Source organism: Haplochromis burtoni, unplaced genomic scaffold, assembly GCF_018398535.1.
Source record: "Haplochromis burtoni strain Fernald_Lab_line unplaced genomic scaffold, NCSU_Asbu1 Contig_70, whole genome shotgun sequence".
NCBI lineage: Eukaryota > Metazoa > Chordata > Actinopteri > Cichliformes > Cichlidae > Haplochromis > Haplochromis burtoni.
The window spans coordinates 2,099,654-2,114,799 of NW_024582431.1; the positions used below are offsets into that span (position 1 = coordinate 2,099,654).

The following is a 15,146-nucleotide window of genomic DNA, read 5'->3' on the forward strand; positions in this document are numbered from 1 at the left end:
GTCATATTTTTCCTCAGTGCTTGGTTTAACTGCCGTAAACCAAACTCATTTTCCTGACCAAGGAGTTAAAATGAGTTACAAAGATAACCAGCGTGCTTTACCCGTAACCGAAGCACAACCTGTACATTCTGTACTTCATCAACGCTCCTTTTGCAGTGTGCAAACACCCAACTGGTTTTCAAATGAACTTAACCAGCACAGAGCCTATTGCATCCCCTCACTGTGACAATGTTTCTTTGTGTTTGTGTCTTGTGTACTTTTTTGTCCTATTTTAGGCGTGGAAATGAGCCCTCCTTTAGCAGCACACCTCGGCGCATAGGCGGAGGCCGAAGGGTGGTCGAGGATGCCTCAGAGGAGGACACCGACTCCCAAAGCGACTTCAATGGAACAAAGTCCGCTGACTAAGGGACTTTTTAAAAAACCATATATGAGAAATACTGTTCAGGGCAAAGCCTGCCACTTAAAACAAAGAAAAAGCCTATTATGCTATCTATCTGTCCTCTTGTTTCAGAGCACCTTTTCTTGACACAAAAACAATCAGGACATGATTTCAACTTAGTGGGGTCGTCTAGTGGTTATGCTTTTGTGTGATTTGCTGTTTTTTTTTTCCCTTTTCTATTTTCACTGTTTTGTTTTTTTTTACTGCACTGACACAAACATAGGAGCCTCTAATTAACACCCACTTAGTACTTAAAGCAGTGACAAAGTGTAAATCTACAGATGTAGAACTATTATCAGTTACCGTCGTCCTGTTGCCTGTGACTGCTGTTATTGTTCCAGAGCACCACTCTAGGGTTTCAGATTGGATGCATAGACAGATATTTCAATCCCCAGTCTGCTTCTAGTCAGCAGTGTTGTTTATTACCCCCACCAAGGAAAAACATTTTTAGCTTCCGTCATATTATTTGTGCCTCTCATGTGTCCAAACCTGTTTAGAGACGCGGTTTATGAAATGTTTGAGGTCAGACAAGGTTGTGGGTTACTGTTAACCAGAAAACTGAGTCACATATCAACATGGAGCACTAAGCAACGCTCAGATCTTCTTTCAGTAGCTTTCCTTTCTCCAGATTTACTGTACTTAGAAACAAAAAGTCCCTGATCACCCTAAACTAAGTCAATCTCATTTTATAATTTTCTTTGTATTCAACAAATGTTTACATGGCACTTTTTGTATCCATTACCTGTTGAACCACCTGCACAAGAAATAAAGAGCTTTAAAAAAAAAAAGAAAAAATAGTTTGACTTTCTCCTTTTAATGTTTCTGTCTTGGTCAGTAACTCACTCACATTATTCACATCTGCTCAGTTTAGTAGAAAAAGAAAAAACGACTGCAAACCAGCAGGACGAAAGTTGGGTATAGTACCTCAGGCACAAACAGTTTAAAGTCAGCATACAGAAGCAGCTGCAGGCGTCCTAAACAAACAGCCAGTACACAGTGATTACAAGGATTACAACTGGAAGTAGCTCAAGGAAGATTAAAGGGGACCAGTTATGCTTCCCTTTACTTTCTGTCACACTCGTAGACGAAACAAGGCCAAAGTTTCAAATCATGAGGTCAGCATATGTGTTAGGATTCCCTGTGAGTCAATATTTCTAGTTCAAGCCTGCTCTAAAGACTATTTTCTGTCTACTCTGTATGTCGTTAAAGAGGATATCCTTAATGTGTTCATTTCAGTGAGGTTCAAAACTTCCGTTTAGGAGGGAGCAGACATAAGAGAAAAAAAAAAAAAAGCTGGCCTAAATTGAGACCTACAATAACTTGTTTCAGGCAGTGGATAAACTCGGACTGTAAAAAGGTCCTGAATGAGACAAATGATGATTATTTTTAACTGTGTGACCTTCATAGTGCCTCGGTTACACTCAAGAACATTAATATGACTGTAGAAACAAGCATTACAGGCCCCCTTTAAACTGTCCTGCAAACAGGAGGACCTCCAGATTTCAGATGTTACAAGTTAATTCCTACACAAAGGCTACAGTGCAGTATACAGTGATAGCTACTGTATAAAGGTCATATTTAGATATGCAACTTTAATATTTGCTTAATGAGCTGCTTAATGAGCTGCTGGATGGCAGTAGTGACAAGATCCATTTAAACAGAAACATTTCAGGGAAAAGCATAGCTGTCACATCAGAATCGCTCCATTTCCTAATTTCAAAGTCTTCTTTATACCTACACAAATATACGAACAGTGCTAATTTGACCATTTCAAAATCTATTATTGCTTATCATGTTTACCATATGTCCACCATGTAAGTCTAAGTGGCAGAAAGAGACACTATACATTCAAGTGCCTGTCTAAAATATACTGTCAGCTACCATCAGTAAAAAGGTTTATGATAACATTAGATCATAAATCTTCAGCATGATAAATTTTATCTTTTATAACCCCAGTAAAGCAGAAAATAGTTGGTGTGTGAAATGGTTGGAGGGAGGTAATAGGAAGGACCCGAATGATAACGAAATGGGGTTGGGGGGTATACTAAATGCTATTACTTTAACCACCATGAAGTCAAGTGGCACCCCTCTCGATGAAAATCTGACAGAGACGATGATCTGTTTCGGTATTTTAACACCTGGATCAGCCGCGGCACTGCAGCAAAGCAAGAGCCCAAAAACTGAAGAAGTAACAGCAGTGATGAAGGCTGGCTGAAATACTAACGCCAATTCATGGCAGGAAGTAATTCATTGTCAGCTCATTCATTCACCCAGTCTGAAATATTTTTAAACCAAAATATCAATCTGTGTTCTTCAAGACATGATGGGAAACGATAAACACAGAAAAGGCCAATGACAAAGCTCAACCATGTTTTTCATATACATCTCAAAGAAAAACAAACCTATTGCTTTTGTTATTTTCAGTTTTCCCATTTATCACAGCTTTGGTTTTGACTTGGTCACAAACACAATATTTGCTCAACTTTTCCATAAACAATACTCCAGATTCTGGTCCCTATACCAGGGTCACTTTCCAGTGCTTTTAATTATTAAAACTGTTCCTTACATGGATAATGATTAATAGGCTAGTGCACTAGATTAGTGATGTAGGAGCAGAAATGTTTACAAAGCCCTGCTGTGCTTGATCCAACCACAGAAAACACAGAAGGTCCATCATGAGTTTGTTTTTTGTTTTTTTAAGAAGTTAGCCACCACAGCATTAGAGATATAGTGGAAGATATGCTGCGAATGGTAGGGTCCACAGGATGTAGTGCTGCCTCCTATGATATGGTGTGGTACAAGCCTGAGAGAGCAGAAGTCCGTGCGTTAATGGGCGGAGCCTCTCTCTTTGCTCAGTGAGGGCACGGTGCAAGGACAATCAGCAGGACGTACGGCGACAAGGAAGACAGCTCAGCTCAAAGTCCAGGGATGTCGTATGAGGAAGGTCAGGAGGGAGAGAGAAAGGAAGGGTTTTTTCCCCTCCCCTCTCATAGCAGTATCTTGACCCCTCCCTGTGGAGACTGGGCACCATGGGAGATCCCTCTTGGAGGAGCTGGTCCAAACTCTAACCGTTTCACCAAACTGAAAAACAAAGTTCAACTCATGAGCTAAAGCTGTACATTCAGAGTCACAATCTTTTTTCAAATGTAGTTACAGTCAAAAGCCTCAAGGCTTTGCATTTGGACTGTTGCCATCTTGTTTTTTGTTTGTTGTGTTTAACAAGCACAGGGTGGTTCTGACTGAGAGACCCATAACAATGCTTGTGAGTTAGTGGCTTATTAAACAAAGTTAGGCAGCCAGACCCTAAAGCATATCCTGCTTTATCATTCATTTCACATCTTGAATGGAGCCAGAATGCACAAAATAAACATCATGTTTGTTCAGTAAGACTTCAAATTAATGAATGACTTTATAAAGTCATCAGGAACATTTTTACTCATGTCATAAAAGTAAAGAGGGGAGCATCATTCTCCCATCGACCTTTTACAGAGTTCATTTTGCAACCCCCGGAGACGCCCCCTGCTGGCCATTACATCATGACATTACACATGTCACTGCTTGGGTTTAGCCCAACTTCATCTGGCTTTTCAGGCCCAGAGGCCACATCCATTTTTAACTCTGTTCCCCCATAAAGATGACGGCACCCCTGTGCTGGTGTTTTGACACCTCAGTATATATTGATAGACGTGGAAAAACAACCGTTGTAATAGTTTCCAGGTTTTGTGATGGGTCATAACAGGCAGAGCTCACCCCCTCAACTTCTGATGCAAACCCGGCCATTTTGTTCCATATGCAGGCATGAAATATGACAGTAACTGCTCAGATCATAAAACAGCTTGAATAATTTCTCCTAGGAGAAGGTAAAGACTCTATGCATAGTCTATACAGGTTATAACTGGTGTAGAGACCTATATATGCCAACATTCAATTACACATTACCTCATGTATTACATTGTTTAGCTACAAACACCATTATCACCAGTTATCACTACCAGTTGGCAAAGTGGTAAAGATAAAAGGTACCTAATTTAAGGAAGTAAAATTAAAGTATCAAGCAGATTCTGAAATATTCAAATAGCCATTAAGTTTTATTAAATTCTGTTAGCATGCAATAAGCTACTAAACTTTTTTCCAGGGACAATCAACAAAAATAGAATAATAAAACTCTAAAATACCAAACAGCAACTTTAAGAGCTGGAAATTAGGCAAACAGAGAAGTAACAAGGTGCAATCTGGATCCATAAGAAGGCCAATCATAAAGTATGCAGATAGCTAGACGTGTATTACTCAAAACAGATCTTCTACTGTAAACTCATGATGACACATTCCCTCACCTGTCATACTGAGAAGGAGGGCTCAGGCCCACCGCCTGGAGCTCAGCACCTGCATCTAAACCCGAAGGACTGCCAGGACCAACTGTAAGTGCCGGTCTGTTGACGGATGTGTCGTACACAAAGTCTCGACAAGATGCCAACTTGGACTCCAAATTCTGGCAGGATTAAAATAAATAAATAAATACATAAATCAATAATAAAGACATACAAACAAACATAGCACTTTCAGTACAAGTATTAACTTTCTTACTCCAACTTTTCTGAGTAGTTCCCCAACGATGTTGAGTGCAGATATTCTAGCCGATGTAGTAAGCGGGGTTCCTGTTAGACTATCACCTAAAACAACAACCACACATAAGCTGATAAACACATGGTTTTTTAGTATAGAGGTACTTATTAAGATAGTCAGAGTTTTATATTACCTCTCCGGATGTTGGAAGCTGGGGTTGTGACATATGAACTAATAGGTTTGGAGGGTGTGACGGGGATGGAAGGATTTCCAGCTGAGGGTAACATCGTATCAGGACGATCTGTGTCTTTGCCCAGGCTGCTGGATGGCCGTCTCTCCTTCTGTCGTACAGCCAGCTCATGGCGAAGGTCTGCCGCAAGTTACAGAAGTAACAGAATTTAAACCATCTTCTAACCAACCACCTATTATAGTTTTTCAGAAGTAATTTATATTTGTGGAAAAAGCTGGCATATGGGGCAGGCAAACATGATCAAAAACAAAAGTAAAGGTGACGCTGGTTGCACAATGAAACCTGACGACCAACTGCCAGTTCAGTTTCTCACAGCACATTAAAAGCACATACAATATATTAACTGTGATAGCGTTCCACACTTTAGAAAGATTCACCAAGTGAATTTCCACACCATATAGCACTAAAATATATGCCTATAGCTGTCTGTGAAGACCAGTTAAGCATAGACTCATAAACACTTATAAAACCCATTAAATAATTTTACCTAGGTTACTAGTTAAAACATATCCTATAAAATTATTATATATTAACAGTCAGATGTACAATAAACGGGAAGAACAGGACATAAATAAAAACAGGAACTGCTGAATTAATCAAACTATCAAAATTCACTGAGTCAGTGATAAGAGAAATCAGCAGTTCTTGTGAACCTGAGAAGCTGCTTTGAGTGGATGATTGTGTGTGTACCTCTAGCTTCGTCCTTGAGCCTCTGAACAGACTCAAGCAGGTTCTCTTTCTCATCCAGCTCACTTTCAAGAAAGGCGTTTCTCTCAATGACCTGGTTCATCCGCTGCTCAAAGTCCTCCAGAGACATGATGGTAGCCCTGAGACAAGCAGAGAGGTCATATTATGCAATATTGTTTATATATTGGCAAGTCTAACAGGCACAGCATGGCTGTGTGAACATGTACCAACTTTTAAGCACTGACCTTTTGGTTCTCTCCAGGTCATCATTGGATTGCTCTAACTCTCTGATATACTTCTGCAGATGATCTCTAACTGCTCTGGTCTCTCCCAGCTCTTCCTCAAGTGTTGATATGTGCCTCAAAGCATCAGAATGCTGGACTTCAAATTTCTCCTACAAAAAGCACAAGAACAAATAAACTGAAACTGACAGTGTCAGCTTGGCAAGGTCATGGCAAATTAATCAACACAGCTGCCGTTCATATTTTAATAAGAAAAGCTGACTATTTTATTAAACGTTGAGACAATAAACCCTTTAAAAAGTTCCCTCTCCCGACATTTGAGCATTTTTTGAACACAAAACTGCATTTACTTTCTCCACTATGCTTATTTCCCCATGGACCACTGACTAAAATAGCAGTCAGCTGCTTTATACCCAGGCAGCAATTTTCCTAGTGGCAGTAGCAATAACAAGCTGAATGTTGGTAGGCTAAAAGCTGCTTGTGTGGGGTGTGTCTGTTCCAAATCCTCAATGTCACTAAGTGGAGCATCAGTGCTTGTGTCCCTCTATTAAGGGGCCACAGCCTACTTAAAATCAAGGTTGTCTACCTTTATGTTTTCCAGTTCTACACGAAGCCGGTGATTATCCTGCAGGAGCTCTTTGTTTCGACCCTCACATTGCTTCAGCTCTGTCTCAAGCTCAGCCTCATAGTCCCGACTCATCTGCTGGAATTCCTGCAGCTCCTCTTGAGCCTCCTCAGCCCTGGTGACAGAGCAATGTACAACACCTCCAAAATATCAGCTCAGCACATGTTAAGAATTATATAACAATAACTGCAGAAAGTAATTATCTAAAAGTAAGTCCTCCGATTGTATGCCTTTTTTTTAGTACCTTTGCTCGTATCTCTCTGCTTGCTCCTTCCAGAAGCCCAGCTCCTCTTCTAGGGATGCAAACTTGCGTGTTGTCGGCTCTACCATGTCTGCTGCTCCGAGTAAGGATGGAGGGAGGATTCAATCAAATTATAGCTTTCTCCTTTCTTAAATTACGTGGTTGTCTCACTTGGGGACACATCATTACAAAACCGTTAGCGAGTGCTAACTTTATTAGCTAACACAAATTACCTCCGCCGAACAATTTCCTTCACATACTTATGCCAAAAAAGGGATAACCAAAAAAATAGTTTTAAAGTTTATTTGTAGAATAGTAAAAAATGAAACGGAAACTTTTAAATCTAAATGCAATGTCAGAGAATGCATATGGCCCGGCTAAGTTTTTAGCTAACTTAAGCTAATATAGGCAGCTAACCGATCTAGTTCGATATGTGATTCTAAAGCTGCTCTAAACGGAACTAAACACACTCACCTGCATATGAAGGAACGATTAAAGCATGCTACAGCTAAGGGAATGTACTTCGATGTGATGATATTTTTTCCGGATTTATTGAGTATACGTATTGAGAATTGCACAAACTAATCCTTCGTTACCACGTCGATCGTCTCGCCAACCAAATAATACGAACATTGAGTTCGTGAAGCTCATTGGGCAACACAGATGACGTTTTTAAAGATTAACCAATCATATGATTTAGCAGACCTGTAGGCCGGGAAGGCGGAGCCTCAAGCACAGTCCGTTGTTTCTGCTTTGTAAGGCGTTTATGATATTTCATACACTGCATTTATAATAAAAGAAATTATTGTATAGCCCTCACATTTAAATTTAGATTTTCTTTTTTTTTGTTTGTTTGTTTTTTGTTTCAGTATTCTGCCCATATTACTACACCGACTGTCTGACAGGGAAAGTGAAATGGAATTGAAGCACTTTTTTCTTAATACATGATAAAGCGTGAAATGTTCTTGAGCTTTCATTCAGTCATCATTTATGTATGGGAAACATACAATGGTAGTGGCTCCACTGATGCTTTGTGTTAAAAAAACAACAACAACAACAACAACAACAACTGTATTTCAGAAATGGCTGAGCTACTGTGATTTCTCCAAACAACTATCTCTAGGGTTTACAGAGTGCCTATACTACTTTAAACTAATAGGAAATAACTCAAATTACCACTTGTTCCAACCAATGTATGCAGAAGAACATCTCTGAATGTACAGCATGTCCAGCCTTGAAGCAGACAGGCTACAACTATATAAAATCACAGTGAGTGCCTCACTTGTCAGCTTACAACGGGAAACTGAGGCTACTCACACAGGTTGATCATAACTGGACATCAGTTTGGAAAAAAGTTCTGATGAGTCTCATTTTCTGCATTCAGACATTCAGATGGTAGGGTCAGAATTTGCCATGAACAGCATGAAAGCATGGCTCCATCCTACATTGTATCAATGGTTCACACTGCTGGTGGTGTAATGGTGTGGAAGATATTTTGCTGCCACATTTTGGTCCCCTTAGTACCAGTTTGGCATTGATAAAACACCACAGCCTACCTTCAATATTGCTGATTTATGCTATGATTTCAGTATGGATCAAAATCTCTATACCCTGTTGAATAGATGTCATTATAAATTAAGGCAGTTCTGAATGCAAAAGGTGTCCAATGTGCTACTAATAAGTTGTACCTATTAAAGTGGCCATGAGTGTGTATTAATTAAGTTAGAAATAAAAGGATAATAATCCAAAATGGTAATTCTGGCAGTGATACCATTAGTATTACAGTACTTGGAAAAATATAAATGTACCTTTCATGTAATTTGGACAGTTTAGGTTATATTTTAATTTTAGTGAGTGCAAACCAAAGTACATCATATACAGTATGCCAATGCTGATAACTTCACATTAGAAGGCAAAAATGCTTTACAACACAAACAAAAGTTCCAGTTTTTATAATATCAAGTGGTCTTAATTTATTGTGGTTTATTTTCAATAATTACACATGTAAACGAATAAAAACAAAGTGGTACGAAGCTTCCCTCATTCTATAATAAAAGATAGGAAGCAGCTGTCCGAAGAACATGGCTCACTTTGATTTAAAGGCAATTTGGATCCTGAGCAAAGACGTGTACAAAAAAAATATAAAATAGGAAATCCTATGTAGAAAAAATTGCGACATCTGCTCCACTTATCTCTGGAGTATTTCCATGCATTAAAGTAAGAAGGTAAGGTAAACTGAACTGGTCAAACTACAGGTTTGTAGCTTAACATGCTACAACAGCTCCAATAAAAACAAGTCCAAAGGAGTTCATCTCAGTGCTTCTTTTCCATCAGAGCATCCTCATCAGGTCATCTCATCAGAAGTAACAAGGCACTGGAGGAAGACAAAATAAGTATGATGTTAAATACAACACATTTATTTTGGCTCTCATCAGAACACTCAAGAGTTTATCCTTACATGAGAGTAACTATTCTTCAGCCTTATCCGTTTCTTTGTTGTCCTTGTGAGAGCACGTCTTCTTACTGTCTAAAACATCAGTCTTCACCTGCCCCAGAGATCGCAGTAGACACATGGTGTCAAACCCCTCATCATCAGCCTCTTGCAACAATTCAAGCACCTGTGGAAGAGACATTTTTCTAATTTTCCTAAGAAGAAAGGAACAACACAAACAAGTGCCCATGCTTCACCCATAGTTTTAGTGTTGAGACGCACCTGCAGACACTTAAAGGACTTAAGTGCGCTCAGGTTCTCATGCAGAAACAGCAGATAGATACTGAGGTCATTGTAGACGGGGGTGACCAGACCCAGAGCACCAAATCCAGGCAGCATCTCATAAGGCCGAAGGAAGCTGGAGCTTTGACGTGCTGGCCCAAGAGCAGCATACACCACTAATGGAGCAAGAATCACATACACTCCCAGGTTGATATAGCTGAGAAGCCTGAAAACACCAACTGCAACAAGCTTACACTGAACAGGAGACGGCACCATGCTGTCGTTCTTCAGCACTCCTGTCCGCAGGTCACACGGAAACTCATCCGTGAGAGAAGCTAGCAGGATGTAATAGCCAAGGTAGATACATGCAAGCAGGAGGATCAGCAGAGTCAGTCCCCGACATGCCAGGTACTTGACCACAAGTCTGTGAGAGAAGCGCTTGGTCTTTAAATACTGCTCCACTAAAGGGTATTTAAAGCAGCCTTCAGTCAGGTCCGAAGCACTGCAGCAGGAAAAAGGTAAATGAACAATTAGCATGAGATAAAATGACTTCAGTTTCATAGCACTTTGTGGAAAATAGTTTTTAAACTACACTTTGGGTTTTTTAATGATCATTAATATTCAAAAAATGCCCCACTTTGTATGTCAGGAGTGAAAGACAAGCATTTCTCCCTGCCAGCTTTGCTGCTGTAACATTACCACAAGATGGCACCAAAGATGCCATCACTCTTCAGCAGATACAAAATGAAAAGAATTCAGATGTCCTGTGTACTGCTGCCTACCTTTCACCAAATAGCAGGAAGACCCAGTTAGCAACAATAAAATAAATGAAGCATTTAGCAGCTTTAAAAATGTGAGTGTAGGATGACTAAATGTTCTCTACACGAATACAAATATAGTACATTTCTCTTATATTTTTACTTGTACATATCTGAGATTCTTTTCAACCTTTTCGATTTGGATTTATTTATTATTTATATTGTAAAGCCCGATGGCGAGTAAATGCACCGAAATTTCGTTCTGGTGTGCACTAACAGTTGTATGTTCTGAATAACAATAAAGTGGCTATTCTATTCTTTTCTATTCTAAATGACGTCTCTATAAACTGGCTGCATGTGTAAATTAATGGCCTCATATGTGTAGTTTGTCGTCAAAGTTCAAGCTAGCTCATACTATAATAAAAAAGTGGTAGACCAACATTTTAAATAAATACCTTCAGAAGACTTTGAAAAAAGGAGTGTCCCAGTCTAATCACCTGCCAAAATCTACAAGAGTAAAGCAGTTGAGTACATTGACTGTAGGTGATAACAAGGTGTTTACCTCTGTGTGCCTTCGGGTGCATCCTTGCTATCTAAAGAGGCTAAATTCTTGGCTAGTCTGATGGCACGATTATAAAAGCGGTCTAGCTCCTCCATGATAAAGCTGAGATCAGAGGAGAGGTGCGGAGCTGCTGTGAAGCGCCAGAACAAGGCGGGGATGTACATGAGGATGGCCAGTGAGAGCAGGATGTATGGGAAGAACTGTGGAAGTCACAGAAAGGAAGACAAATGTATTAGTAGCTTTATTTTGGCTAATATTACTTTATAATGTTTATTCTTTTAATATTATAAAGAAAATAATGTCTTTGCCGTTCTTTGGTGCCCTCGCAGATGTTTTAGGAAGCACTCGTCTGGCAAAACTTGATTATTATGTTTAATTTGATCATCACCAGATTATGATGTGGGTATATACAAGGTTGTAGTTCGTTTCGGTGTCTACTAAGTAGTTGTTTAAATAAATTTGTAATGTGCCTAGCATCTGTTGAAAATATGAGACTTATTTCATTATGGTTAATGTAATATGTAATTTAGCTATTCGAAGACCTACAAAATGAAAATTAATGAAGTTTTACAAATGAAGAGGTAATTAATTAACAGAAGTATTAATCTACCAATAAATTATAAAAAACAAACATTAACAACTGATAAAAAAAAACAAGTGATAAAAAATAGCATTTCATTAAATTAAAACTGACATATAATCAGCAATGCACTAGTTATAAATTCGATTTCTAGTATAATTAGATTTCAGCATAGTATTATGTTTATTGTGCAGGTATAAATGAGCATACTATATGTGTAAAAGATTTATTGCACAGGTGTGTATATGTTTCAATACAAATTCCTGCACTTTAACATAACATTGCACCTTTTTTATAAACATGTCCAGTGCATTTACTGTCTGTGTTTGGTTATACTGTGTGTACCTTGTGTAGCCACAGTGGCGAGCTGTCTGCTTGCTGCTGCACTGCTGCCCAACAAAAAGAGTCCACGTATCCAGCCTGTCTCCAGGAAAAGTTAGTGGGAGGAAAGCAGCTGATCTGGGTGCCTGAGGACCCAGAGGAAAACAAAGAATCAGTGCTAATGGGCGGCTTGTTTTTTCAGAAAAATTAATGCAGCCTTCTTTTTTCTGCACTCATGGTCCAGTTGCTTTGAATTGCTTTCAGCATATTTTGAGCCAATAATTACGTCATCGCCTGTTGTGGCAGGGATTCAAAGTATGCACAATTAAGAAAAAAAATGCCCCTCATACTCAGTGGACAGGAACATCTTCCATGTGTTTTCTGTTCACTAGATACAACCACAGCAGCTATCAGTTATTTGAGCTCCAGCATCAGAGCAATGACCTTTTAATGTTTAGCAAAAGTGCAAATTTTGAAATTTTGTAAATAAAACAAAATAAAATGTAAGATGACAGTCTTCATTTTGGTGTCCTGACTTCTTTTAAATACAGTCTGTGATCCTGTTGCCATGCGTTAACTTGTATTGTTTGGGTTTTACCTCTCCCATCTTTTCACGCACTTGTTTGGTATTTTATTATTTATGTAACTAACCTTTGGAACTAAGAAACTGGAACTAAGAAGTAAATTCACTGCTTTTCTGCAATTTTCATACTTAGCCAAGCCACCCAAATTCCCACACGGGACCCTGTGGCATGCTGATGTTTGACACCCATCCTATGGCATCCCATTTCTGCTTAAAAATAAGCCAATTCGCAACTCAGTGTTTCTATAGCTCAGAAGACTTTCCTTCCTGCAGCTATTTTTTTGTGACTGCCACACTGTTTTTAATTGGGAACATTAATAATAGATTTTGAACCACTTTGCATTTCAACCTCAGAAGCACAACAGTAGTTCCCACAAGGCTTGCAGAGTAATGATCCATCTGGTCTGATTATGGACAGTGTGTTGGACTATGAGCATTGTGACCTAAGGGGATTATGTAGATTTGTGAAACTGCTGATGGAGCTAGATTTTTGTTTACACTCCAGAGGGAGGTATGCAGATCAAACTTGTGCCATATGTGTTTGTGTCTTTTCTCGCACTCATTGCATTCAGAAACAAGCTCATCCATGAAAAGAACACGTGTGTCAGCATGCCACTGTTTTCACCATCATCATCATCAGCACCAGCAGCAGCTGCAGAGGCAGCAGGATGCTTGCCTCACTGTCTGGGAGTGAAAGGAGCAGACGGGTGGAGACTCAAACCACACCTTCTTCCACAGCTCTGTCCTTCTGCCTAGTAAAACACTCATCTTCACCCTACACTCTATGTCAGTTTGATTTTATTTAAGGAACAATAAGTTTCCCTGCCGGGATTGCATTTTCCCACATAATGAAACTGTCTCTTCACACATTTAACTCACCCACTGAGACCTCCTGAGCAAAGGCGAGCGAGATGAGGAACAAAGGCAGTCCCACCGCCAGAAACGTGACTATTTTGTCCACAGCCAACTCGAGACGGATGCCTTTGTACTTGGTCTCCGTCGGGTCCTTTAACAAAAAGTCGGAAAAGACGTACTCGGTGGCTACGTGTGCGATCGCCATGTCAGACGGGAACAAAAAGTCGGTGCCGTCTAATTGATGGGAGAGTCCGTTTCTTTTCAATTAAGCAAACAGCTTCTGGTGTTTCAACGATGTCGAGTCGCTCTCACGGTGGATAGTGTATGTATAAAAGGACAAAAATAACGGACCCACGTCCGTTCACAACGGGGCTGATGGTTGAACCTGTTTCCCTGCCTACCCCAGACATCAACGGGAGGGGAGGGGGGGGTCTGCCAGCCACTATGGAGCGCTATTGTTCCGTTATACTCGACCGCTCAAAGCTTCTTTTTTTAAAAACGAACAAACAAAATAAACCAACAACAAAACTTTGGGGGGCAAAGGTGGGGCTTCTATACAGACATTCACTCCACATTACACCGTATCTATGCCAACTAAGAATAATTAATTAAATTAACACCCACATCACCGTACTCTGGAAGAAAGCTGGAAAGAATTCTGGCAGGAACAGAGACAACACGCAAGAAAGGCCCACGATAGTCAGGCTGAGGGTTTCCATGAGAAGATAAGTAAGACTATCAATAACAATGTTATTAAGATACTTCCTACCAAATGAAAACAACCATTAATTCAACAGTGCTTCCTTTCAGAATGTAATACCACCATTAGAACACTGCATTGCTATGTTTTCATAAAGACATAATGCTCCACCAACAAAAAACATTGCTTAATATTTTGCATGTTTAATCTATAAAAGCAATAATAAATGATAAGCAATAATAACATAAAAAGCATACTGACGGTATATGGTCTGAGTATGTATCCTTGGATGTTGTGACTACATGTCGTTTTTGTGTGTGTGTGTCAATGGAAAATTGTACTTAGTAGTCAGTATAATATTTTAATGATATAAGTTTGCATATGGTTGTCAGGGTCCTGGGTCTCCTGACCCAGCGTTTTAGTTCTTTGTGGGTTTTGTATTATTGTACTTGGTGTGAGTTATGCTATGGTTTCTAGTTTCTATCCCTTGCCCTTCATGTTTCTCTATGTGCCCTCTGTTCTGTGTAAGTCTGTGTCTGCATGTTTGGGTTCCCCTCTGTGTCTCTCGGTTCTTAGAGTCCTCTGCCTTATGGTTTATGTCTCTGTGTTTCTTAGTTGCTGTCTCCACTGTGTCAAGTTCGCGTCTCTGTGTGATCCTTCCTGTTTTACTTTGAAGGTCCGTGACTTATGTGAATGTGTCCTGCTTTGCTTGTCTCGTCAGTTCTAATTTCCCCCAGCTGTGCTCTCCTTCTGTGTCTCATTCTCCTCGTTACTTCCCAGTGTATTTAGACCCTGTGTTTCTCTGAGTCAGTGTTGCGTCGTACCCTCAACAAGCTGTGTGTGTTTTGCCTCCGTGTTGCCAGTGTTTTGTTTCCAGTTCCAGTTCAGTGTTTTGTGCTTCAGTGTTTTAGTCCACCAGCGTTTTTGTTTGTCTTTTGGTGAGTTTAGTTAGTAAGAGGTTTTCCAGCATTAAAGCTGCGCTTTAAGTTGAACTTCTGTGTCTGAGTCCTGCATTTTGGATCCACCA

General features: G+C 39.8%; 3 protein-coding genes across 8 annotated transcripts in view; 1 reads left to right on the forward strand and 2 right to left on the reverse strand.

Moving 5' to 3' along the window:
• The window catches only part of myh11a (myosin, heavy chain 11a, smooth muscle), a 34,596-nt gene extending 32,829 nt beyond the window's left edge, over positions 1 to 1,767 (forward strand). For 2 of the 3 annotated variants that reach the window (XM_005924952.3, XM_005924953.3), the window contains one exon: positions 276 to 1,767. In XM_005924952.3, coding sequence (XP_005925014.1) covers positions 276 to 405 — 130 coding nt within the window. In that variant the 3' untranslated portion in view covers positions 406 to 1,767. The remainder of the gene's footprint in view (positions 1 to 275) is intronic. The other variant, XM_014334397.2, reaches the window with a different exon arrangement.
• On the reverse strand, positions 1,718 to 7,686 carry LOC102313739 (nuclear distribution protein nudE homolog 1). 3 transcript variants are annotated; one of them, XM_005924956.3, is made up of 9 exons: positions 7,522 to 7,686; positions 7,051 to 7,138; positions 6,768 to 6,921; positions 6,185 to 6,333; positions 5,943 to 6,079; positions 5,196 to 5,372; positions 5,024 to 5,109; positions 4,774 to 4,928; positions 1,718 to 3,520 (listed from the first exon to the last, which is right to left on the reverse strand). In XM_005924956.3, exons 2-9 carry the CDS (start codon positions 7,134 to 7,136, stop codon positions 3,427 to 3,429), a joined length of 1,038 nt encoding a protein of 345 aa, XP_005925018.1. In that variant the 5' UTR covers positions 7,137 to 7,138; positions 7,522 to 7,686; the 3' UTR covers positions 1,718 to 3,426. The 3 variants fall into 3 exon arrangements, with proteins under 3 accessions (XP_005925018.1, XP_005925016.1, XP_005925017.1); XM_005924954.3 differs by having other exon boundaries at positions 7,051 to 7,141; XM_005924955.3 differs by having other exon boundaries at positions 7,051 to 7,217.
• Positions 7,687 to 8,873: 1,187 nt separating this feature from the next.
• On the reverse strand, positions 8,874 to 13,978 carry LOC102314455 (pannexin-1). 2 transcript variants are annotated; one of them, XM_005924959.3, is made up of 7 exons: positions 13,444 to 13,978; positions 12,006 to 12,127; positions 11,081 to 11,280; positions 10,015 to 10,262; positions 9,761 to 9,936; positions 9,506 to 9,665; positions 8,874 to 9,421 (listed from the first exon to the last, which is right to left on the reverse strand). In XM_005924959.3, the coding sequence occupies exons 1-6, from the start codon at positions 13,622 to 13,624 to the stop codon at positions 9,516 to 9,518; spliced, it is 1,077 nt and encodes a 358-aa protein (XP_005925021.1). In that variant the 5' UTR covers positions 13,625 to 13,978; the 3' UTR covers positions 8,874 to 9,421; positions 9,506 to 9,515. The 2 variants fall into 2 exon arrangements, with proteins under 2 accessions (XP_005925021.1, XP_005925019.1); XM_005924957.3 differs by having other exon boundaries at positions 9,761 to 10,262; positions 13,444 to 13,976.
• Positions 13,979 to 15,146: the final 1,168 nt, after the last annotated feature.

Bases quoted from the DNA above. Each gene is read 5' to 3' on its own strand.
- LOC102313739 (XM_005924956.3), bottom strand. From the start codon at position 7,136: ATGGTAGAGCCGACAACACGCAAGTTTGCATCCCTAGAAGAGGAGCTG. The intron at 6,080-6,184 runs GTCAGTGCTTAA...TGCTTGTCTCAG, and splicing joins GACCTGGAGAGAACCAAAAG to GGCTACCATCATGTCTCTGG. The intron at 5,110-5,195 runs GTAATATAAAAC...TTGTTGTTTTAG, and splicing joins AGCTTCCAACATCCGGAGAG to GTGATAGTCTAACAGGAACC.
- LOC102314455 (XM_005924957.3), bottom strand. From the start codon at position 13,624: ATGGCGATCGCACACGTAGCCACCGAGTACGTCTTTTCCGACTTTTTG. The intron at 12,128-13,443 runs GTGAGTTAAATG...CTGGGTCCTCAG, and splicing joins TGCTCAGGAGGTCTCAGTGG to GCACCCAGATCAGCTGCTTT. The intron at 10,263-11,080 runs GTAAACACCTTG...TTCCTGCTGCAG, and splicing joins GCACCCGAAGGCACACAGAG to TGCTTCGGACCTGACTGAAG.